Source organism: Ruditapes philippinarum, unplaced genomic scaffold, assembly GCF_026571515.1.
Source record: "Ruditapes philippinarum isolate M1 unplaced genomic scaffold, ASM2657151v2 ctg1092_1_1_1_1, whole genome shotgun sequence".
Taxonomy (NCBI): Eukaryota; Metazoa; Mollusca; class Bivalvia; order Venerida; family Veneridae; genus Ruditapes; species Ruditapes philippinarum.
In genome coordinates this window covers 17252-44606 of record NW_026863199.1, presented here as the reverse complement: position 1 = coordinate 44606, position 27355 = coordinate 17252, and the positions used below count along the sequence as shown (strand labels likewise).

General features: G+C 33.2%; 1 protein-coding gene across 2 annotated transcripts; it reads right to left on the bottom strand.

Annotated features, from left to right (window-relative positions):
* Positions 1-543: 543 nt before the first annotated feature.
* Positions 544-27355, bottom strand: LOC132721450 (putative mediator of RNA polymerase II transcription subunit 26). 2 transcript variants are annotated; one of them, XM_060705757.1, is made up of 13 exons: positions 26944-27353; positions 23021-23220; positions 16424-20174; positions 16041-16130; positions 14595-14646; positions 11617-11724; positions 9805-10328; positions 9144-9290; positions 7284-7450; positions 6758-6903; positions 5266-5346; positions 4937-5072; positions 544-4601 (listed from the first exon to the last, which is right to left on the bottom strand). In XM_060705757.1, exons 2-13 carry the CDS (start codon positions 23218-23220, stop codon positions 4319-4321), a joined length of 5685 nt encoding a protein of 1894 aa, XP_060561740.1. In that variant the 5' UTR covers positions 26944-27353; the 3' UTR covers positions 544-4318. The 2 variants fall into 2 exon arrangements, with proteins under 2 accessions (XP_060561740.1, XP_060561741.1); XM_060705758.1 differs by lacking the exon at positions 11617-11724 and having other exon boundaries at positions 26944-27355.

The following is a 27355-nucleotide window of genomic DNA, read 5'->3' as shown; positions in this document are numbered from 1 at the left end:
TGCAGAATTTCTTTAAGAATAATCTAAAGGAAAAGGAAGTCTGAATTAATAAAAAACTTTTAGGTTTCATTATTGCAATAAAGAGCTAAAACAGCCAAAGTGGCATTGACAGAATTCAATGAAATAAGTAGACATATGTTTCTTCAGTGATATGCTTTTTATTTTTATTGGTATTCTTTAAATCAGTGTGTTTGCGCCGAGCATTGGTCTTCGTCGATACGTCAATTTCTGTTTTTTATTTAGTTTTGCGTTGCACCAACGCAATTTACATCATATGGCGCCGAAACAGCAAATATGAGTTTGGCTCACCTCGGGTGTTACAAACTTAAAGCAACATCAGGGTCAGAACCAGTTCACCTGCTGGAGCTAAGAGATGCATTGAATCCAGTAATTCGGACCCATTTAGTCGCCTCTAACGATATCGCAGAAATAAACGGCGGCTGCATGCAATTCTGATACCTCAACCCTTACAGGCATCACCCGGTCACAATGTGGGAAGACATGTGTTTATAAAATGAATCGATGAAATAACAACACAACTGGTACAAGATCAATGTTTATTTGCGATGTTACACATCACTCATGATAACGACAGGATGAAACAACTCATTACTGACAAAACTAGTAAATGAAATATTCTATAGATACAAAAAGCACACTTTCTCATTTATAATGAAATAATATATGAATCATGTTTTATCTAAAATGCGGAAAGAAAAATAAGTGTTACGCATGCGCATGAAGTTATTTCCGCAAATGCGTATTTTTGCGCTTTCAGCCTATTAAGGATCACATTTTCAGTGTATAAGTTTTCAGTAAAATCAATTTACCTTTATTCTCCTGACGACGATTTAATATACATATGAGACCAGTACTGACCATTATTAGCCGGCACATCGGCGCCTTCTGATAATGGCCTGCACTTTTCGCTAGTCTGTCAGTATTCAAGGTTTTGCCCAGATTGAAAGATAGGCATGACCATTTAAGATATTTAGAGAGGTTAGGGGTATATATTTTTCTTTAAAATTCGCCAACATTAAATGCCGTTAATTTCCTCATACTCCATATCAATGTTCATGTATCTCAACACCTCTTAAAGAATGATGCATGCCTCCAGATGAGCAAAAGTATTTCAAGAGAATCAAACTTGAGAAAAGTGTTCAAAAGTTTTAAGAAAAGTAACAAGATTCAAGTGTGATTAACATGTTATGTATGATTTTTGACAGATTTTTGCATTTTCTAATAAACTTACACATTAAGGGCTATTTTTGCTTTTTTTTTGACCTCTTTTTTGTAATTTACGTGGATTGTAAGTGCGGTTTGTACCGTGTAAATTTCTTTCTTTGTTCACTTAACAATATTTTACGAAAGTTTGAATGAATCTGGAGACATGCTGCTTTCATTACACCCTCTTGTGCCACTCACTTTCCGTATATCCCTCTCGAATATCCCTCTTGTCGTTTTTATATCCCTCTCTATACACATTTAATATATAAAATACAGCATAAACACCTTTAAGATCCATATTCTTATACATGTATAATTTCCCATGTACAAGCCTGTTATTAAACCTTTCATCATTCATTTTTAATAAAATCTGTTTCCATCTTAATGATAAGGAATATGTTTCCATTCATAAAACAAACAAACATCTTTGAAATACTAAAATTAAACAAGAGGGCCATGATGGCCCTGAAGTCGCTCACCTGTATATTGGCCCCCGGAGCGGGGCCAGTTTAAACCCAAGGGATTTTATTTGAACAAACTTGGAAGACACTTATTAGAAGATGTGTCATGCTAAACATCTAAGGTCTAGCTCGTTGGGTATTTTAAAAGAAGATTTTTTAAGTTTTTTCTTTACACATATATCTAAAAACAATGACACCCCTCGGGCAGGGCTAGTTTTGACCCCAGGGCTTTTATTTGAACAATATTTGTAGACACTCGCTAGATTATGTTTCATGCTAAATCTCTACACTCTAGCTATTCGGGTTTTTTCCATGAAGATTTTTAAGTTTTTGCTATACACATAAAAGGAAAATCAATATCCCCCGGGGCGGGGCCAATTTTGACCCCAGGGCTCTTATTTGAACAAACTTGGTAGACATCCATTAGAACATGTTTCATGCTAAATATCTTAGCTCTAGCTCTTTGGGCTCTTTAAAAGAAGATTTTTAAGTTTTTACTATATTCATATAGGGAAAATCAATGACCCCCCGAGGCGGGGCCAATTTTGACCCCAGGGCTCTTATTTGAACAAACTTGGTAGACATCCATTAGAACATGTTTCATGCTAAATATCTTAGCTCTAGCTCTTTGGGTTCTTTAAAAGAAGATTTTTAAGTTTTTACTATATTCATATAGGGAAAATCAATGACCGCCTGGGGTGGGGCCAATTTTGACCCCAGGGCTCTTATTTGAACAAACTTGGCAGACATCCATTAGAACATGTTTCATGCTACATATCTTAGCTCTAGCTCTTTGGGTTCTTTAAAAGAAGATTTTAAAGTTTTTACTATATGCATATAGGAAAAATCAACGACCCCCTGGGGCGGAGCCAATTTTGACCCCAGGGCTTTTATTTGAACAAACTTGGTAGACACTCACTAGAAGATGTGTCATGCCAAATATCTAAGCTCTAGCTCTTTGGGTTTTTTAGAAGAAGACATTTAAAGTTTTTTTCTTTTGGTTGCCATGGCAACTAGAGTTCTGCATGGAACTTAATTCTTTGAACAATTTTCAAAGGTGACCACCAAAGAAACATTCCTGTGAAGTTTGGATGAAATTGGCTTAGTGGTTTATGAGGAGATGTCATTTAAAGTAAAAGTTTACGGACGACGGACGGACGGACGGACGACGGACGAAAAGTGATCACAAAAGCTCACCCTGTCGCAAAGTGACAGGTGAGCTAAAAATATATACTTATATTCAGATTTTTTTTTCGCTTTATAAGCACGCAGTTTTATTTCAAATAAAAAATATTGAAATACTAAAACAGTTTTTGTCATTTAACTTTTAAACAAAATAAGCACTTTCTATAAAATTTGTTTTTAAAACGATTTTACTTAAACAAAATTGAGTATGATAGAGTACAATTTAAAAAAGAAAAACTAAAAGCATTAAATTCTATTAGAAAAATTAGTATATCTGTTACCCAATTGAATGCTCTTGCCGTCCCCGGTATCGTTTAAAAAAACTAAAATACGGGCCATGTATATAAGACACAGGAGGAAAATCTATTTTTAGCCTCCGTGACCTTGGCCTGAAACACCAAGCGCTTCAGACTATCAAAGACATTATTCACTTAGCAAATGTGCTATGTCCAGAAAGTGCGACAAATGGAAGGACAAATTCGTCAAAACTTTCTCCTCCTCCAAAACGTTTCGAGGATGATAATAAACATACATTTTCTATTGATGTTTCGTATTTAAAATCCAACACAATCTTTATATTTTTGCGTACTTTGCCTTCAATAATCTATCAATAACACACGGAAATAGAGATCATGTACATTTACATTTCGGTGAAATCCGGTGATATCCGCTGATACTATAGAAATCACCTTATCTTTAAAAGATATTTAAAACATAACAAAATATTTACAAAAAAAAAATGAAACCTCATGGATGCAGAACAATGGACATTCATATCACAAAATTGAAACAACAATTCAAACATTAGGCCCACTATAAAACTAAAAAACAAATATCATTATTTATATAAACGAAAAGGGTGTTACAAAAATAGAAATGAAGATTTTTTTCTCAAAGTAAAATATTGTACAAAATGTGTATCAGTAATAAAGAAAAATTAAAAATATTCCTTTTTAGAATCTAATAAAGGAAAATGATAACTGAAAACTAAAAAAAATTCTAGAGGTGAAAGTTTAATAATTTTAGTGTTTTATCTACAACTCTTCATGTGACTATTTTTGAAACACCCCTTTTCGGAAACACAGTCTTTAACCAGCAAAGACTTTGGAATACTGTATATTACAATGATGGATAGATGAATACAATATACGTCAATGAACACATTTTACCTCCTCTATTTAATATAATAAGCAGCCTACAAGCAACAACGTCATGTGACTAAGAACCACTTTGATAACTGTCTGTTAACGCCACTCCATATCGTTTATAAAATAATTCAAAACTTAACATAAAATATAATCATAACGTCATAATCATCTAATTCATGACATCTTTCAAGCATATTTAAGACTTTTTTAATATTATGACGTCATTTTCATTTTTATGACGTCATTTAACAAATTCTTGCACTCTGTTATAAAGATCATCATATCATCCCACTGAGTCTACTGAACCTTAGCACGTTTGGATGCTGGAGAACTATCTTTATCTAACTTAGCTATAAGCTGGGTAGAGTCTACTTTTCTTATGACTTCGATGGTGTCGTTCTCGTCTTTAGAAGCAAAATTTTCATAATAAATGCTGTCCAGGTGAGCGTCAAATAGTGTTTGAATGGGGAATTGCTTGATTAGATGTCGAACACCAGAACTAGTTCCTTGTGACATGAATTCTGATCGGGTCACATTAAAACTGTCTAAAACATCATCAAATAAATGATAATCTTCAACCCTGGAATCAAACAAAATGAAAACTTGAAATAGGAAAACATGCATTTTTATATTTTTTTTAGATTCTTGACTTCTCATAGATTCACTCGATAATCATTTTGTTTGCAAAATTAATTAAAATGACCTCAAAACATTGTCAACTTTTCGCCGACGTTGATCGGCCTAGATTTATAATATTATATCGAGTTATACACACATTTCTTAACAGTTAAACCCCCATTGACTGAGTAGTCTATAGATGGATAATCAAATAATTCAAATAAAATGTTATGACGTCATGTATGACGCAATCTAATCAGATTTTCTGGTTATTTCACAATAGAAATGTATTCTTACCGTTTAGTGGGTTCTAGAGTTAGACGTTTTGTTATAAAGAGTGGCTTAGAACTGAATGTACAGAGATCTTGAGACTCGTCTTCAGGGTCAGACGGGAGATTGTCAAATATTGCACATCCGCTTCCGCTTTCACTTTCTACAATGTAAAGGTAAATTCTATTGAGAAAATGATTCATTGAATGTATTAAGTGCAATAAAATATATTCTAAGACAATAGACGATTTCTTAGTAGATCTATAGAAAAAAACATGTTGCGAAATAAAATAATTTATAAAAACTAAATGACGTCATTTGTATCAAGGACGTCAGAATAAAACTAAGATTCTCACCTAATACTGTACTGGATCTTTTAAACTGCCATGGTTTTCCCTCATTGTCTGTTGGGTATCCATTGATGTCGCAGTTGTATCCTGTAAACAAAAGACTTAAGTTATCAATAAGATTACTTACTGGCCAATTTCTTTTGTGTCCATTGAAATCGTTTGATTTTCCTAATTCTTTGATGCAGTTCTGAATTAGCGACATTAAAATTGACTCCTACATATAAATGTTACAGACTCAACAAAGTTCGGCGTTTTCCTCCACTTTCCGTATTTGAGCGTATAAATATTTTGATCAGTCAATGTTTTTTATTATTATTATTTGTTTTTTCCTTTTTTCACAATTTAATTGTTATTCAGTTAATTCAGTTAAATGCCACAGCAAATATATTTCATCTCTCCTCCTTTTTTCATAATATTATTGACAAAACTACTCCCAAGGAAAAATATTTGATTCAAGAGAGAAATTTTCCAGGAAATATGGACAAAATATCAAATACGTAGGCATAAAGAGATACAATGTGTTACAGATATTTTGCTTTCATGGATAAATGTTGTTGACAAACACAGTGGTCAGAAATTTCTTTTAATAAACAATCAAAAGACAAATTTTCAGAAAACTACACTATTTCTTTTGTAACGTCAGTAAATCTTATAAGATCAATAACTTTTATAAAAAGACCGCAAAGATTTTGCTTTATTTAGAATCTACATCATAAATGTAAATTGGTTTGGTCTTGTAATACAGGAGTAAAAAAAATGAGCCGCGTCACGACAAAACCAACATTGTGCGTTTGCGACCTGCATGGATCCAGACCAGCCTGCGCATCCGCGCAGTCTGATCAGAATCCATGCTGTTCACTTACCAACCCTATTACAAGTAGAGAAACTGATAGCGAACAGCATGGATCCTAATCAGACTGCTCGGATGCGCAGGCTGGTCTGGATCCATGCTGGTTGCATACGCATTATGTTGGTTTTGTCGTGACTCAGCTCAAATGTGTCAACGATTTCTGGAATTTAACATTAAAGAAATATACACTTAAAGCATATTTAATTCGTCCAATTACTTTGTTCCTAGGCATACATGTAACATCATTCCTTTCTAATTTTATTGTCGACTATCTTTTTTATTGACAAATGAATTGATCGAGTAATTGATTTATCAACTTTCTTTGTTCTTTGATAACTAAACCTTTAAATTGATTGATTTATTATAAATCGATTGACTGAATGTTTCATTTTTATAAATTGATTGATAGATTAGATTGATTGATTGATTGATCGATCCATTCGTTCTGTCCGTCCTTCCTTCCTTCCATCATACATTAATACATTCATTCATTTATTCATTCATACGTTGATTGATTGATTGATCGATTGATCGATCGATCGATCGATCCATTCATTCTGTCCGTCCTTCCCTCCTTTCATCATTCATTAATTCATTCATTCACACATTGATTGATTGATTGATTGATTGATTGATTGATTGACTTACGTTTGATAAATTTGAGCATACGTTCTGAGCGTGCAATTTTTATCAGTGACCTTCCAGCGTATGTGGCAAGAGTTGGGTCAGCACCGTATGATAGAAGAAGTCGCAACATCTCTAGATGGTCGTTCTCCACGGCATCATGGATAGGTCTGTAAAGTAACCACCATTTCATTAAGTTGTTTATTTAATAATCAAAATTGTAGTTTTGCTATTTTCATTCGTTACACTGATAAAAGAAATACTCTGGTCCTTGGCATAATAATTATGAAAGTGCATCATTTCCGCAAACAATGTAATAGTAATACAAAATAGTAATGCATAAAATATTATATATTCTCACTGCCAAAATGCTTGCATTTGGCAAATTAATATACGTTTAAGTTTTTAAATTTATAAACTCTTAAAATATGAACACGCACAGTGTGTGGTTGAACTAATACTGGCGTAAAAGTTGTTATCAATATTCAGATCATTACGGCAATGATAAAGATAAAATTAAATAACCCAGTAATAAAGTGTTAATATTTACCTGATTCCGTCAGTAGAACAACAATTGACGTCAGCGCCATACGTCAGAAGGTGCTTGCCAATTTGAACCCGGCCTCGCAATGCGCACTCATGTAAAGCCGTGTATCCAGCATTGTCACGCGCATTCACATCAACGGAACCCGTTGCTAAGCAGTATAAAACCACTTCCTGTAATGCAAAACAAAAACAATTTGATAACAGTAAGAATATGCGATGAAAAAAAATTAGATTTTCATTTCTTCTAAAAAGAACTAATGTATGACATTTCATCAAATCCAGTAAAATAGTAATATGACTCCATTTTATACGTCAAACATCATTCAAGTAAAACAATTTTCTTGCGCTGTTTTATACAAATTGCTTTGGTGCAATTTAATTTAATTTAGTCTAACTTAAAGCACTGCGAGCCAAATAAAAGAACAAAGTTATTAAGTTGCTATTATTGTACGCGCATTTATCTATACCATCTCTTAAAAAACTTTAAAAAATGTTTTATATTAATTCATAACTATTTACATTTATGTAATAAGTGTATTTTTGCTTTATTTTTATTACGACTAATTCAAAATCATCAAAAATAGATCAAACAAGCCTTCTTCCACCCAAAAGTACGCAAAAGTTATTTTATATGCTTGTATTTATTTGTAAAACATAGGTATTCATCTCATGATAAAATGTTATAATAAGTGCACTTAAACCAGATACATATCTCAAGACAAAAAAAACAACATCAGATTATTTGTTGGCGCGTGTCTTCATGTGAAATATTCCCATCAATTGTTTGGAATGCTTCCTAGACTAATCGACTTCCCACAGATAACCTTTTCAAATGATGAGTAGTGGATACAAACTGTTTTGAGGTTAACCTCTCATAGTTCAATCGATGATTTAGTACTTTAGGGCCTTTTTATATAAGATATTTTCTAGAACGGTGTCGGCGTAAGAAACAATTCATATCTTCGTCGCTAAATTTTATCAATAAATGGTTTGATGTACTTTATTCAAACCAAAGAGACAAAATCATCCCGAATTTGATTAAGGTTTTGATACTCACGCTTCGTATCCTAATATGACAAATTGTGATTCAATCAAAATTATTTGCAATGCAGATTTTATACACCATTAAGGCAGAATAAATACTGAGAAAGTCTGATCTTGAAATGATGTAAATTGGATGGGGGCAAAATTATTCATGAACGAGATCATTAATCAAGACAGAAAATACAAATTTTACACGAGTTTAACAAGTTTACAAAAACTGTGCAATTTAAAATTATTTTAATAAATTGTTCAACTTAATCTTAAAAACTAGCGGAACCAGTTTATACCAGATGGTTATAAACAAGACTCTCATAAAGGTTCCAAAGGTCTCACAAGCTTTGTAGTTTTGTTTTATAGACGAACGTAAGTGTCTACTCTAAGATATGCATATTGTTATGAAATAAATATTAAATGAAAAACTAATGGACAAACAAAGATACAAAGTTGTTACAAGTTAACATTCAAAAGTCAAAGCTAAACGCATACCTATTAAAACGTCGCAAAGCTATGATCTAATATTTATAAGAAGTCAGTCAAATGACTTCCTTTTCATATTTTCAACATTTTCTTTTCAGAACCAAAAAAAATTGACAAGTCAACGAATTTTGATCGTCATCCTTTATAGAAACGAAAGCAATTATGATGAAACGGTACATTAAATGCATGGTTTATGACGAAGACTTTCATTTAATCAATTTGAATAAACAGATGCAACATATACCATCAAATAATATGCTGTGGTTACAAACTACATTTTAAGAAAATATTTTAGGTTTCATTCCATGGCTGATATTTCTATATAAGATAAAACATATTATACCTCCAGGCCCATTCTCGTCGCTCTATGTAGAACTGTTTGTCCGGAATCTTTACCGACAGTGACGCGTTTTAGATCTGCAGGAGGAGGAATGTTGCAATGTGGGTACAAGTCTCCTGAAGGATCCTGGAATTGTCCCAGATCTTGACTCTGTTAAAGTAAATGTCAAATGTTTAGGTATAAATCTTTAAAAGCAAATATATCTGACGTATAAATTCTACAAAACGTATAAAGTGTGGTTACTACAAAAATATAAAGACGATTAACGAAATAACGATAGAAGTAAGATAGTTTAAAAACTGAACTACACATAATGTTTTTAAATGTATAAAATACCTGGGTTCGAGGTTATAAAATTTTTCAAGGCTCAAACACTCAGATCTCAGGAATTTAATTGGTCAGGACCTGCCACAGAATGTACACTGACCAATGAAAATCCTGAGATCTTAAACAGAATTCAAAACTCAAATTTCGACACCTGTTGCGGTTGTTAAATTAACAAATTTCATGTAAAAACATAACAAACATTACTCATATATTTCTCATAATTATTCTTGATACTACTCATCAAAGATAAAAACCCTAAATGAAACGTGTTTAATAAGGCTATTTGAAAAACGTGTCTAGGAAGTGAATATAATATATGCCAAGTATAATACTTTACCTCTTCATGAAAACTGTAGATAGCATCTAAACGGGCACCAAATCTAGAATTTGTATCGAACCCCCTTCCTCTGCCTTTGTTATTTCTTCGTTTCCTTTGAAAGATGTATTTTTGTTTAAAATGAAATCCTTTCTTCTTTTTCGCTGCCGGCGCTTTTTTAAATCTAAGACTATCATCACCTTTACGTATAAACTGTTTAAATTCATCTTCATAATTTTGAAAATAGTCTTCGTCCGTGCTTTCATCCTCATTGTGCCAAGTGGCATCAGAATCTACTGGGGTGTCATGTAAACTAGAACCACGCTTGAATGTTTTATCCGATTCCAGTTCGTTATCCGAAAAGCATGTTTGTTTTGTTTTCAATTTAGAGAGTTTTGATTTTGTTTCCCGGTCGAGTGAGCTAGCCCGTCGTTGTCTTGTCTTTTGAGGGGCACCAGCGCGATTCGTGTCTTGGCTTGAAGAACGCCGGCTGTGTCTGCGAGTTGGACTGCTAGTTTTTGCTTTCCGTCTATGTGATGTAGACGCTTAAAAAATAACAATGATTTTATAAATACATTGTCCAAATACTGGTTAACCTAACATTTAGAGGGGAAAGACAATTTTCAATGCATTGAAATATTTCGATTTCTTTAAGCATATAAGGAGGAATAAAAACGGATAAAAACCAGTTTTATTGTTATAACCGAAAGAAAAGGTAAGAAAAGTTATTTTGCCTTTTTCCCCTACAATAATGTGAGAGGACATTTTTGATTCTTTTATTACAGACCTTGTTTTAAATTCAGACCTTGTATATTTTATTATGTGAATATGTATCTGTACATAATTCTGTGTGTACGTGTCTTTACTACAAATCATGAAATGTTGTTTTTTTACAATCAACATAAACTTATGACAGAAAATGTGTAATCTAGCAATTTATAAAAAAGACGAAGTTGACAGTAAGAACTTATGGACCACCGAGCAATCAAATTTTGTAATTTTGTTTGTCTGATGTTAATGGCGATTACAACAAGTCGGCGGTCTGTCCACATAACAGGTTTTCCTGGATAACTAACCAGTAACTACCCATGTCTATACTACTGTAGTGAACGACTACCTATCCGGCATTTTTTTTAGAATCAGCGGTAAAAGACAAATGCCCGAGATGAAATGTCAAGGAGAAATTTTGCATTATAAATCCGATGCTTTTCCCATAAATTGTAAAATCAAATTTATATAATTGAAACCACCTTCAAGAATCTTCCATTTACATTCATTTTGAATTACATAATCTAGCCGTCGTCTTTTAAATTACATTTAATTTATCAGATTGGATTCATGTGTCTAATTATAGATTCCGTTTAACTATCCAATATCAAATTGCAAAATTTTCTTTCATGTGAACTTCCATTAAGGAAATGAATTTTTTATAAGAATAAGCGTAATGTTCCTTTGCGTTTTAAACCCGACGATATGATAAGAATTTTCATGGTATTATAACTGTCTTTTTATAATATTATATCTATTCTTATGATATTGAAACTATTTTGACGGGTTTTTTTTGGTTTTTTTTTTTTTTGGGGGGGGGGGGTCACCATTTGTTTAAAAATTCTTTTAATAGAAACAAATTCACGCTGATTCTGATTAATGCCTCGAATAAAGAAGAGCAGATTCAGAATACTTTGTAAGAGTACATATCCAAATACCATTCTAGGGTTTTTTTATGTTTATTTTCGTATGAGAAACAACACCATCCAGAGGTTTATCTACTTGTTTAATTCGTTTGACACAATGACGTCAATAGCAATCACGTCATTTTATCCTTTTTCTTACCTGAAGACTTTGATCGAGTTCTCCGAGACAAAACCTGTGGCATAAAATCCACAAAACCCCTGTGTGACTTCCGCTTCACGTGTAAGGCATGCCGGGAACGAAGGTCGCCTAGTAACAACAGATAACATGCATAAAACTAAAAGATACCCAAGTACAATTAAAAACACTGAAAAAATGAAATGAAAGCACTCGAAAATATTATGAAATCCTTCTACGCAAAAGTTGTTTAAGGAAAAGTTTGATCAGTAAACTAAAGAAAATATGTGTCAATGAATGGGGTGTAAACTGTTTCCTTACAACATCAGTTTATATAAAAAATGTTGTTCTCAAATGCTGTTTTAAGCATTTTCAAGTTGCGAGTTTGATAGTAAAAAAATTACGTACAGCAGCCCATTTCCTTTCCCTTAAATGTGCTCTATCAAATAAAAGGTGAAAAAATTATATCCTTATCAAAAAGGTGAAACTAATGAAACAAAATATCCTGTTTTGGGAACAAGCCTTTTATTTGCGTTCCTTTCTATTGTTCAATATTCCAACATAAACAATTATCACCTTTTCCAACTAAGTTCGTTGAATGTGAAAGAATCTCAGCTAGGTAGGAACGGTTTGTCGGATATATTTTCGGGTGTTGTGATACGTTATAAAATATTTGTAGGAAAGATATCCCATTGAAGTCAATAACTTTTAGCCGAACCAAGAGGGGGAAGCTTATATATAGAACAAAATATAGCCAAACAAAATCATTGGAATATCTTACAAAGATAACATATATGGTTTAGATATCTTATAAAGAAGCGAATCACTAATAAAGGAAAATATCTTATAAAGAACAAAATATACCCAAAACAAACCAATCGTAAGGGAAAAAATGTAAAAAGAACAAAATATAAGTATAAATATAATAGTAAGGGGAAATATATTATGACGAAAAATATTAACCAACTATGGTGGAGTATGTCGTAAAGAACAAATATACGAATTTCCAAAAAAAACTAAAGTCCCTATGAAGAATATTCGGTGTAAGACAATATAATCAGTTATACAAATACAGTTGCCTTTCTAACTTTATGATCTCACGAAAAACCTTGTATTTTTTAATTTATATTAAGGAAGTAGTTTGTAAGTGTATTTTTGTGTTTTTTCTTCAAAGTTGTAAAAACCCTTAAGTACAAGTACAAGTCTCTTAAAAAGAACGCCATGGTGGCCCTGATATTGCTCACCTGATTATTAAGGCTATTAATACTGTCAGCAATGAATGGAAAGACATAAAAAGTTTATGAAACTTAAACTGGTATCATAACTTTAATAGTTTTTGACCCCAGGTGACCTATTCTCGAACTTTAGTTGTAAATAATATAAATACAACCTTTCTCACTAATTACTTAGATATTTGGACCGAAACAGTATGCACTAGAGTGTTAACAAAATTTTTCTGTTTTTGGCTCCTGTGACCTAGTTTTTCATCTAAGATGACGAATGTTTGAACTCGTCGGAGTAACAACTAGGAAAATCATCAATTGGGGCAAAAATGTGACGACTAGGGTGTTAACGAGCTAAAAATGGACGGACGACGGACATTCAACGATTTTGATCCAGCTGTATTATTAAATATACAATGTTTTATTTTGTAAACAATCACGAAACAATGATTGGAGATGTTACCACCAGTTATTTAATTATTGGAGAGCCTGTAACAGATGCGGCTGACAGGTTGTTTACTAGAGAACAGTGATACTTGATGGCCTTGTTAAATATCATATTATTTTTCATGAAATAAATCAAAAGGTTTCTGGAAAACGTGACAGTCGTATGATTAATACTATTGTTCATAAGATATCTTCAATTGACATTATGCTCATTTTTTTCCGTTTAACTAGATATATAGTTCAAAAGATTGACATTGAGAATGATGATTGACCAATAATAGATCTTTATAAATGTCTAAACTGTCTTAAATGTAAATGAATATTCAATATATTACGTTAACGTATAAACCTGCTGAACCAGGGGATTTGCATGTGCCAACAGTATATCTGACCAGCCTGAAACGTTGCATTGCTCGACACAATATATAAGTATATACCATTTTCACATTTGTTATATATCATTTGTTTTTGCGCTCATATTAATTGAATAAATGTAACACAAAACATAACCTAATATGCTGCAGTGAAATCACAGATAATTAACATTATTTTATTTCTTTAATCATCAAACCACGAGTTACCATATTGCCAAGTAAATATGATATTTGATAGTATATATATTTCTCTTTTTAAAATGGCTACTTTCATTAACGACCGCCAATTATCAAAATATAGAAATCCTTCCTAGAAATTAACAACCACACACTCGGGTTCGGTTTCTTCTATTAACAACGGCCACCTTAAAGCTACTAGCGAAATATTTATACACTGCATTGATCATTTTGTCATGGCAAACAATATGTCTGATTATACACGTTGTATTGAAATCTACAAAATGGATTGACAAGGCATACAGCGTAAATTTCTGTTGCTGGGCTTAATTTTGACCAAGTTACTGACTATAGGCTATAGAAGTATAAAGGTCACCAAAAAAGTGACAACAGAAAAGCACTTCAAAATTACACCAATCAATCACTCGATAATAAGGCAATGGATAAGCCACAAATGGGTAAGCCGATTGACAAAGGTAAAAAAGAAAGCATGGATACCATCTGACAAGCAAAAACATGCAAATCTATATAAGCCGCGTCACGACAAAACCAACATAGTGCGTTTGTGACAGCATGGATCCAGACCAGCATGCGCATCCGCGCCGTCTGATCAGGATCCATGATGTTCGCTATCAGTTTCTGTACTTGTAATAGGGTTGGTAAGCGAACAGCATGGATCCTGATCAGACTACGCGGATGCGCAGGCTGGTCTGTATACATGCTGGTCGCAAACACATTATGATGGTTTTGTCATGGCGCGGCTCGTATTATAAATATCTACCTTCTTGTTTACTGTTCCTGCGATGCCTTGCCTTCTTAATCAAACGATCAGCCTAAATAAAACACAAATATACTCATAGCATTTACGAAAATTCTTAAGTAAATAAAAAGTTGATAGTATTTGTTTGGATATGTTTTCTTCACACTGACGCTCATTGTCAAATTTGCTACGTCATGATGTATCACTTATATATAAATAGTTCAAATTCTTCTTTCTTTCATCTATTCAACCAATCAAATTACTTGTTTTTAATGTAAACGATTCACAAACATTATTTTATTAAATCGTTCATGACGTAATCAACGCCATTATTACTTAAAAGTTGACGTCATATTAAAAATGTTGCGCCGTTGTTGGAGTTTTCTTGCGAAATGTTTTATGTATTTAATCAATGACTGAATTCAGTTGAGAAAGGTTATAAATGTAACGCTTTACTACATTCACTAGTTCAATAAAAGACTTTGTAATTTGATTACTTAGCAGTGATTATATCACAATTTTCAGAGGAAATCATTTAATTATGTTGTGCCTTTAGGATACATTTGAGACAGACAAAGACAAGAATCACACCTTCCTACCATCGCAAACAAAAGATGGAAGCTGATTGTTTAAGCTTGCAATACATGGTACAGTGATGCTGTACTGTGTACTGTAATTTCACACATGGGCAATTCGGAGAAATAACAATAACACATACACAATCAATTGAATAGGCAGTTTGCAGTTTATGATAAAGTGAGTCTGCTTCTCCATTGCTATCTTATAAACAAATTTTATGCTGTAATAGATTCTGGTCGTATCAATGAGCACACATTAGGAAATGTCTTTCTCGTAAAATTATTGTCATATTAATTCATGAACATCGGTCACGATCAACATATCTATATATAAAATATTCAACTCATGGCTAGAACGAAGCATCAGTAATTGAATAATAAAATCAACAGAATTATTCAGTCGTGTTTCGTGTTTTGCTAATTGAGTTATTTTTCCAACCGTTTTTCTGTATCATTAAATGGGGAATTTAACTATCGATTCTTGAATTGTTGAAACTAGAAATTAGGTTCAATGCTTTCCAGGATATTTCAGATGCATGTCTGCGTGCATGTTAGTCATTTGAAGTCAATTTTCACCAGAATTTGAATTATTCATACAACGTGCGTTATATCTCGGGACACGCTTGTTGAACATCAGAATTATGCAAAGTGAAACAATATCATCTTACCACTATCTCTCCGTAAAGATGGAAATAATTTTACCGGTATATCTAATAATTTCCACTTATTTGAAAAAACAAAATTAAACTATGAAATTGTTATACACAATAACATAGTTTTCACGAATCTAACAATGATTTGTATAGTTTCTATCTATTAACATCAACCAGAACAAACATTTAATTTGCAATAAAGAAAATTTCAAAACCAAAGTATTTTCAGAACATACCTGCTGTTTTGTGTTCGAATGTTTGTTCTTTCTTTGCAATAAACTGTCCCGGACCTGTTCGTCGTCACCGTCATAATCAGTATTAGACACCTAAAGTTGAAAAGATACATAAATATTAATTAAGAAAAAAATAAAATTGATAAACAATCTGAAAAAAATCACTGGTAACTATGAACCAGTCATCATGATCATCACTTGCGGCTACAGTCATCATAATTTTACAAAAAATAGGCAGAAAATATCAAAAGAATTAAGTAAACACATATAAACAATATTTTACCAGCTCATCTGCATTAATTCGGAATCCACGCAAGACGCCGTATTCTAAAGTTCTACAAAGGTAATTCAAGAAAAAATTTTGACAAACATTTCAAGTGTCTTACCATAATAATATCTCGACGGTCTGATTCGTCTTGGTAAAACTTTGTCCACTGCATTGCTTTTTCCGTGGTACCTTGGATATCCGTAGCATTATCATTTGCAGATTCGCTAGGGTTCAGTTCAGAATTAGACTGTTGCCCTACTATTTCACTAAATGCGCCAAATACGTTTCGTCCTTTACCTTTCTGATGTTTAACTTGTTTCTCGCAATGAAGCGAAGATTCATTCTTAACCATAGCTGGCCAACTTTTACTCTTTATGTTTATATTTGAAATTGTTTCGCTGTTTTTCTCACTGCTGCTATTAGTTGTATCTCTGTGTCTATATAACATAAGCTTCTTCAGACCAGGCGACATACGTTTGGAATTACTATTTTCATCATACAACGTTTCTGCATTGAACGACGGTAAACTTATATTGGAATCAGATCTTTCTGCTTCATTGTCCTGTTGCGTTGATATAGACTCGTCATTTTCACGTTTTAATTCTTTACTAAAAATTCCTTGGTCCCCAAATAGAGATCTCGTTACTATATCTGCCATTTTATCATCTTCTTCATCAAAGTCATCATCGAATTTACCTGTTAAAGTTTTATCACGTCCTTCGAGAGCATCTGATATCGCTTTACCGTGAACTATTGGGGCAACATTTGCAACAGGAATGTTTTTTGTTTGCGATAATTGCCTTGATAAGAATACTTTACTTTGCGGCTGGGAGCTAAGTTCCCTACGTACAGATTCATAAACGGACTCTTTGTCTTTGTTAACCGAGCCCTTTACAGCGTCTGATATTAGTCTATGTAAATGTTCTTCCAAACTATTTATTTCCTTTTTTGAAGAATCGTTCCCTTGATTTGTTTTCGATGAATCTTCCAAATTTGGAGGTTCACCTACCGCAGGACTTACAAGTGGTGTCGTTCTATTACGCTCTTGTGGACTAAGAATAGGCATTTTAGGAGAAGAAGGGTACCCATGCTGATTTGATTCTTTGTCCGATTTTCTTGCTGCGTATTTAGCACTTTCCATTGGAACTTTTTCATTCTGATCAATATTTACAGTGTTATTTGTGTTTTTTAGATCCTCTTCTTCTTGGCGGAAAGCACTTAATATCATATGTTTTCGCGACATAAGTTTTGGATTCTTAGAAACATTTGTATCAGATTTTGAACTCGCTATTACACTCGATCGTGCTGTTGCTATTGATGATGATGTTGTAACTGATGATGTTAAACATGACGATGCTACTGTTGCCGATGAAGAAGTTTCTGCTTTATGTCCTGGTATGGCTATTTGTAATGGTAAAGTATATGATGTGTCTTCCTTATCACTTATATTAGTGTCAACTTTCGACATTTCCTTAATGCTACTTGCTTTAGACCTTTCGACAAGGTCTAACTTTTCAAACTGGTCTACTTGAGCACTTTTAGTTTTATCAACAGGAGAGGAATTTGCTGATCTATCAAATTCGTCTAAAAGAGATCTATTTGCGAATGGATTTACAGATTTGTCATCGTCTGTCTTTTTAAGTTCCCGCATTAAGTACTGACTAAAAGGGTCCATATTGGATGAACCTTTGGTAAGTCCACTTGTTCCTTTAGTTATAGACCTCTCACTAGGACAAGTCTTTAATGAGATCATTTGACGTTCATTTACACTAGCATCATTCTTTTGAGTGTTAGCCCCTAAATTAGGACTAAAGCTTCCAGCATTTTTTGAAATGCTATGACTTCTTTCGCGGCCATCACAGGACACACCCCGAGAAAAATCAGATGGAATATTTTCGCGGCTCTGCTGATCTTGTAAAGACCTTCGTCTGCCTGAACTTTTATTTGATGGCCCAGTTAATGCATTTTGTGCATGGTCATTTGTGTCCCTGTGCTGGACTGTTTTTGGAAAAATTTTATTATGCCCACAATTGCCACCTAAACCAACGTCTCCTCTTTGTTCTGCGACTCTTTGTTGTATTTTCATGACTTCTTTTCCAGAAAGCATGTCATGTTTCTGAGCATATGGCCTTTCCCTAGTACCAACTATTTCTTGCCGAGTTCTGTATGTTTGGTCACTGTTATAATCATAGCGAGGAATCTGTTGCTGTGACTCGTTTGTTACTCTTTGAGTAGTTGGCTCTTGTGCCCGAGCACCGCCTCGAAATATTCTTGGCGGAATAAAGCCTTGTGGTCTCTGTATAACACTTGGATGATGCATTGCTATTGATGCTTTGTTCTGATCATTTCTTACGATATAATTGGCCGAGCTTTCATTGGCATCTTTAGGAATGCCATACCTCATACCAGTAGGCTCATAGCGGATTGTATGTTGCATCCTTGCTGCGTTTAACATAGCTTGTTGATTTGTGTAAGATATTTCTGCAGTACTTCTGCGGAGTTTACTTGCCTCTGCCACAAGCTGTTGTTGGGCAATTATTTCTGGACGATTTTGCACGGCATGTACCTGTTCGAGAGCATGCGAGTGCTCTTGGTGAATGTCTGACAACGGTACAGGTTGGCCCACCCGAATACAACGTGGCGAAGAAGAAAAATCGCTTCTGTCTTTCCTCAAACTGTCCTGATAAGACGCCGTTGCAGAGGCCGGCTGTCTAGATTGGGCATACGGTGAGTGTTGCGCTCGACTTCCGTACATTGCTTGCGCTGCTGACTGAGATTGAGAAACGCGGCTTTCATTCTGTTTTTGCATGTCCATTAAGTATGCCATTTTCTGATGCTGATGATCTTGAGGCGTTAGCATCATCTTTTGTGACAACATGGCAATCTGGTCCCGAGACTTTTGCACTTGCAGTTGCCTCTGATATTGTATCGTTTTTTGTTGAATCAATTCTCTTTCACTCGCTGTACTTGACTGACCGCTGAAATTTCTGTTTATTTCTGAACCTTGTCTTTGATACATTGTTGTGTTCGGAAATGGCATTTGACGGCTACGTTCGTCGTATTCACCATGTTCGCTTGATTTCCCTGATAAATGTCTATTTGTTGGTCCAACAATTCGTTGCTCTGCTGGAGGTCTTTGATAAACCGATTGTTGTGGCAAGTGAGATGTTTGCTGAGTGCTTCCAGCGTTAACGGTGACTTTATGAGTCGGTTCGAAGAAACCCTTTAGAGCAACAGATTCTGTCATGCTTTGCTGGGTTCTCTTTACCGTTGATGCTACTGTTTCATATGGCACATGACTTTTCTGTTGTATTCCTGAATGCACTTGTTGCGATGGGGCTATATTTCCCATACTGTACTGAACAGTTCTAAGCTTCTGGCTTTGAGCCAAATTAAGTTTGGACTGTTGATTCATATGCTGTCGTTGAATGTCGACATATTGTTGTTGGGCAAGTGCTGACGGACTGACTTGAGAACTGCCTTTGTGCATTGTATTTGGAAATTTGCTCATAGCAAGTTGTTTCTGCTGTATCATTTTATTTCTTGATATAGAATCCCCTTGGAATGTCTTTTCGGGAAAGGTTTCCTTGTTGAAATTGGGATGTCCCTGAGGGTAAGCATAGTCTCGTGTCACGCAAAGACGTTTAGCCATATTAGCTTCGGAGAGTATATTGTGTCTTGAAATTTCGCCATATTCGGTAGTATCTGCGCATCGTTTCCTTGTTTTGACTGATAAATCAAGTGGACTCTCCACGTGTCGACGTCCCTCTGAGAGATCTAATGGGGGAGTTAAATGACTCTTATTTGAAGTTTTAAATACTGACATTTGATGCATTGTTTCGTCCTCGTTCGATGTATCTACCCAAATCCTGCAAAGGAAATTACATGAATTAATACTAAATAAATAGGTATAAAATATATAAATAGAAAATAAAACAATTTTACATCACAACTACTTAAGCGTATCTTCATACGATATATTTGATTTGTCCTCTTCTGTGCCTTCGTTTCCAATTTCAAAGAGGGAAAACATCAGACCTCAGGCATTACATGATACATCAACTATAGATCTCATCAAATAAAAAAAAAACTTAACCAAAAAATGAACTACATCCTTGAATACCAGTCGGTAAAATCAATACAAGGAAGTGGTTAGGTCTTTTATGATGATATGTCTGGTCAAGATTGATTTGTTTTTGTTTTTTTTTTATTAATTAACGTTGGGAAAAAACATATCTAATTTAAGAATAATTTCAATAACATATACTGTAAACCTTAACGTTGAAAATATCAACGTTTTATTTATTTTTTCATAATTCATTCTTTTCATTTATTCATTATTTATTCATTTATTTATTTATTTATTTATTTATTTATTCATTCATTCATTCATTCATTCATTCATTCATTCATTCTTTCTTTCTTTCTTTCTTTCATGCTTTTATTTATTTATTTATTTATTTATTTATTTATTTACATGTATCTATTTCTTTATTTATGTAACCAAATAAAGTTAAAACAATGAGAAAAGAAAATTGTATAAGAGGAATGTATATCGGCTATGCAATACGGGTTGTGTCGTTTTGATGCGAAAAAATTAACCACAAAGCAAAATAACAAAATATGAACAATACAAATTGCAGACTGCAACTAACGTTAGCGGACTTCAAAAGTTCAACAACAAATAGTATCTTATGAGGGGAAAAACTTAATAAGAATCAGAAATAAAATTTTCTAATTTGAATGTAATAAAAATGAGAATTTTTTTTTTTAATTAACAAAATTATCCCATATTACACGCTTTAATGTATTCAATTTGTTATGCAAATGGACAATTTATCCAAAATCCTTTTTTTAAGAATGCAAAAGGCAAACGTTTAAGGATGAAAATCGACAATGTATGCACTAATAAACGTTAAAATGTAAGTGAAATCTTAATTGTTAAATGCTACTGCCTGTAATTGAAATTAACAACCATTATGTTTGAAAAACAGAATGAATTTATTTTATACACAACTATAAGTAATAAGTTATCATTACTTTGTGTTAACACCCAACTTGTTTTGTCATAAGAATGATGCAACCGGTTGAGTTAAAAAAATACTTTCTCATGATTATATACTATAAATGCTCAGGGTTCGACTTCTTCACTTTTTGCCTCACGACGAATCGCAACGCGTCGAAAAGCAAAGATTAGTCAAAAGAAACAACATATGTATAATATCAGTGTTTTGAAAATATCAAATTGAACAAAAGGTTTATGTTTAGGCCAACTGATTAATCACAAATGTTAGTTATTGCCTAAAAAGTCGCACTTCAATGATTAATATATCAGTTTTAATAAATAAATAACTGGAATAAGATTAAGTAAAGTATTGAAATTATCTGTTATTACAATAAATAAGTCCGTATAAGTCATATGAAGTTAAAAACAGCTACCAAATGTCAGAAGAAAATACATCCCAGTTAACTTACGTGACACAAATCTATAAATTTAACTAGTTTTAATCAGCAAGTATCAATATTTCATGAGTTTTAGTCATCAGGGAAACTTTTCATGGAACGCTATTTCCTGTTACATGTTGTACTAACAAAGATTTCATTCGATTTTACATTAGTAACATGATGAGATCTTTAAAAAATAATACCACATACCCATGCTCGAATAAATTTAAGGATAATCACTTAGATTGGCCTACGGCATATTACAATCTTTAATTGTGAGGTCTTATTTCGAAGAAGCTGTGTACGATGTCATGCAAAAAGATATAAAACATAATCATTCAATAAAGCGTGTTTCACGCAAAAGTTCTACATCAATCGATTGGCTGTTCGTGCGTAATACACATACATATCCAGCGTTACTTCTCAGGAATTGAATTTTCATGTTCTTTGCATGAATTTTTACATTAACGTGCTAGATTGGCTGGCTATTTAAAATCTGTTCAGGCACGATTTTGATACTAGTTCTGAACTTGGCACCAAAATCACAATTATTTCCAAACATCCAATCCGTTTTACGTAATATCGTTAATTCGGTTTCTTTATCTTTGATTGCTACTAAACTGAAAGAGATGGTAAGTAGTCACTCCATCTATATTTACTTGTTTTCTGAATTGACAGGGATTATTACGAATAATCTACGAATTAGTTTGCTTGATTTATTTCTCAAATCCTTTTAATGACTTACCCTATATTTTTATTTTATTTATTTATTTTATATTTGTATTTGTATATTGTTTATATGATCTTAGGCAATAGATACGTCAAAACAAAATATCAGCGGCCAATGATCTATGAACCGTTACTTTCAATGTAAAAAAATACCCTTAAGACATACATGATGTCTGATCAGAAGATAAAACAATATCTGAACAAATAAAAAACACACTGAATATCTTAAATGAACTTGTCTATCTTCAATCTGGACAAAACCATTGAATATTTTCATAAAATGAACTATGTCTGATTGACTAGGAACAGTTCAATGTGTGCAGACAAGATTGGATGACATAGAAAAGTAACCAAAATTTCAACAGATAGGTGATTAAATTACACACTCCTTATCCGTCAATTTATTATTTTTTATGAAACACAATTTTTTAGAGAAATCATTAATATAAACAAAACAAACTTTTTAGAGATATCATTAATATAAACGTATGTGTGTATACTTACATATTTGATAAATTAATTAATTCTAATCGTAACTTACCGATCAGATGTTATAGACGAACTTTTTTGCTGTTGTAGTTGACGAGATATTGGTTGCTGTTGTGGATGTTGTTGTGGATGTTGTTGGAGATGTTGGGGAGCGACTGGTGGATGTTGTTGTTGCTGCTGCTGCTGTTGCTGCTGTTGTTGTGACGGCCATTGCTGGAATGTTCTGCCGTCGGCAAAGTTTGCATTGTACATCTGAAAATATACAAATTTACGTTTTGAAATATTCATATAGTTTTCTTATAAATTGATGTATTTGACTTATTGTTTTATGATTATACAAATGTCACGTTGTAAAGATGAGAATTATAACCACATATGTGTCCTTAATATTAATCAATTTATGAATAAAGTTTCTGTAATATATTCATTATAAAAAACGTGAGACCAGTAACAGCTTTTATCATTCATTGTGTATTAGTTTAATTTAATTTTTATCGTATTGATTGACGATATATAATTGAAAGTATCTTCGGTTCCCGTTCTTACTATTTTACGAAATGTATAAATTATTTCCAAAAACAAATTATGTCCGATATTTCAGTCCCCATGCAACTTATACCGATCTTATAGCTGTTAGAAATCAGTTAAAATAATTTTCACTTTTGTTTTGGAAATCACGTTTAAAATAATAAACAAGAGGGCCATGATGGCCCTGAGGTCGCTCACCTGTATATAGCCCCCCCCCCCGGGCCAATTTTACCCAAGGGCTTTTATTTGTTTATTTGAACAGACTTGGTAGACACCCATAAGAAGATGTTTCATGTTTCTTGCTCATTGGGTTTTTTAAAAGAAGATTTTTTAAGCTTTTACTATACACATATAGTTAAAAACAATGACACCCCTGGGGCAGGGCCAGTTTTGACCCCCGGACTTTTATTTGAACAACTTTTGTAGATATTTACTTAAAGATGTTTCATGCTTAATATCTAAACTCTAGCTATTTGGGTTTTTTTCAAAGAAGATTTTTAAGTTTTTCCTATACACATATAAGGAAAATCAATGACCCCCGGGGCGGGCCAGTTTTGACCCCGGGGCTTTTATTTGAACATACTTGGTAGACACCCATTAGAACATGTTTCATGCTAAATATCTTAGCTCTAGCTCTTTGGGTTCTTTAAAAGAAGATTTTTTAAGTTTTTACTATATGCATATAGGGAAAATCAATGACCCCCTGGGGCGGGGCCAATTTTGACCCCAGGGCTTTTATTTGAACAAACTTGGTAGACATTCATAAGAAGATGTTTCATGCTTAATATCTAAGCTCTAGCTCTAACGGTTCTTTAAAAGAAGATTTTTTTAAGTTTTTACTATATGCATATAGGGAAAATCAATGACCCCCGGGCAGGGCCAATTTTGACCCCAGGGCTTTTATTTGAACAAACTTGGTAGACAGTCACTAGAAGATGTTTCATGCCATATATCTAAGCTCTAGCTGTTACAGTTCTTTAAAAGAAGATTTTTTAAGTTTTTACTATATGCATATAGGGAAAATCAATGACCCCCTGGGGCGGGGCCAATTTTGACCCCAGGGCTTTTATTTGAACAAACTTGGTAGACACTCACTAGAAGATGTTTCATGCCAAATATCTTAGCTCTAGCTCTTTGGGTTCTTTAAAAGAAGATTTTTTAAGTTTTTACTATATGCATATAGGGAAAATCTATGACCCCCTGGGGCGGGGCCAATTTTGACCCCAGGGCTTTTATTTGAACAAACTTGGTAGACACTTACTAGAAGATGTTTCATGCCAAATATCTAAGCTCTAGCTCTTAGGGTTGTTTAAAAGAAGATATTTAAAGATTTTTCTTTTGGTTGCCATGGCAACCAGAGTTCTGCACAGAATTAAATTCTTTGAACAATTTTTAAAGGTGACCACCAAAGGAACATTCCTGTGAAGTTTGGATGAAATTGGCTCAGCGGTTTATGAGGAGATGTCATTTAAAGCAAAAGTTTACGGACGGACGACGGACGACAGACGGACGACGGACGGACGGACGGACGGACGCCGGACGAAAAGCGATCACAAAAGCTCACCCTGTCACTTTGTGACAGGTGAGCTAAAAATACAGCTAACAATTTTGTTATTTTTTTTCAAATGTAGTCCAAACGGCTAATGAAACTGTCAACAACAATAGACTTAACCACATTTTATTTTGCGAACAATGTGTTTTAATCATTTCTTTAACGAGACCTTAAACTGGTCTTGGAATTGCCATTTTAAGTTCTAAGCACTACATAAGTTTCTGTCATTGATGATTTGAAGTGACGACTAAGTTGGCGATTATATCGCTAATGTCATCTGGGCCCCGCCGCTTTTACCAATTGCTTCCTTTGGAGAGGATAGATGTAACTGATGGTACAGTTATAACCGTTACTAAATTCAAGAACACTGGTTACGTAATCCAAATAATACCGACAAATATGACTAAAATACAGTTCACCTGCCGCTCAATTCTCAACTGTAATTCATATAGAAAATGAAAAAATTGAAACCGAGGAAAAGGAAAACCTCAAAACCATTTTTAATAAAAAAATACAAGCCAAGAGTAATAAAATTTGAGACCACTTTATTAAATAAAATTTAATTACGTCCTTCTTCCTGTAGGGTGAACCGTTCAATTTAAAAGGGTGATATAACTGATAGTGTACTTTTATAAAACTCATTTTATTATTCGATTATTTCGGAGAAAGAGAGGAAATATTTCTTGAACAAACTATGATATGCAATCTTGAAAGGCCAGAACACACTTTTTACATTTAAATGTGCGTATTTACGATTATAATCTTTTGTATTTCGCAAGCCACACGCGTGAATAAATGCAAGCAACATGTATATCGTAACCTGTTGTCCGTAAAGCCCGTCTCACACAGAGCACACGGCTTATACCGTTGGCAACCAATGTAACTGCAATTAATATGCAACCATCTGCACTGTTGCTTATTCAGTCAGTATGTGTATATTATTGTTGTAATTTTTACCTATAATGATAACTGGTTATTAAAAACCTTCAAAGACGAATGATATTTTAAAATAAACAAATAAATAAATAGCCTTCCAATACAAATAGTTTTTGCTGCAACCCATTAAGTATACTTAACCGCTCAGAAGCATCACAATAAAGAAATGTTTATAGTCATTTCTAAGGCAAATGTAAAACTTATTTAACACTTGAATCTTTTTTAACCATATTACATAGCTCAGATATAATCAGCACATGCAATTTCATTGCGCATTTATTGCTTTTATAAAACATAATTCATATAGTAAACAAAATTGTTATCATGAAGAACACATCATTTGTTACATAACATTACCTATAATTTTCATTATACGAAAAACATTATCTATTATGACACACAAAAATCATCACTGCATTGAAATATATTTCATCATTATAAAAAAAAAATCATTTATAAACTCTTCACTCCAAACGATATTGCATGTTAATTTTCATCATATTATATATAATACAGTTACATTTAATCATAAAAATAACATCATATTTCCATTTTTATTGTATTTATTTGTTACATTATCATTCTTACATTATCTTTTTTCATATCATTCTTAATCTATGATATATGATATCATACAAAGTCACCAACATTGTCATCCCCCCTCATCATTAACGCATATTGTTTCCATCTGTCGTCAATCTAGTTCTTATTTCACGGCCAAGTTGTTCATACTACCTAATCAATTTTATACACAAACACACACAACAATGAATAACTAATGCTAGACAAGGTTTCTTTTTTATATAATTCCTCCGAGAATCTTACAATGTGAAAACAATCCATCACAAACAATCACATATAATCACATAACCGCGGAGAAATTGTTGTATCTATACACATCATAAAAAACTCACCAGTTTGGGTCTATCAATCTTATCATCAAAAAGCTTTCTTCTTACCTTTTGCCTATTCTCCGTTACATTTCTTAGCGTAAAATCTTCTTTTGTTTAAAGAAATATCCAACACATTTATTCACAGCTATTAATATTAGCTCTTCAAAATACACACTTTAATATGTAAACAGTATTCATGCTTTCAATTCCCCTAATGTATACAGCCGATACTCCGATATTCATTGAGGCAATACACAAAACCAATAAAATGTAAGTGTCATTTGTAAATAAACATTTTTTCATATAATATCTAGTTTATATTCACATTCGCTGAAGGCCACACGTTTTAATTCAAATTTCCCCCATCAAATAGTTAGAAAACTTGAATAATCCAAAATGTCATAAACGACAAATGCGGTTCTTTGAAACAAGGAGAATTTTCCAATATGATCTATCATTTGTAATGATATATACAAGC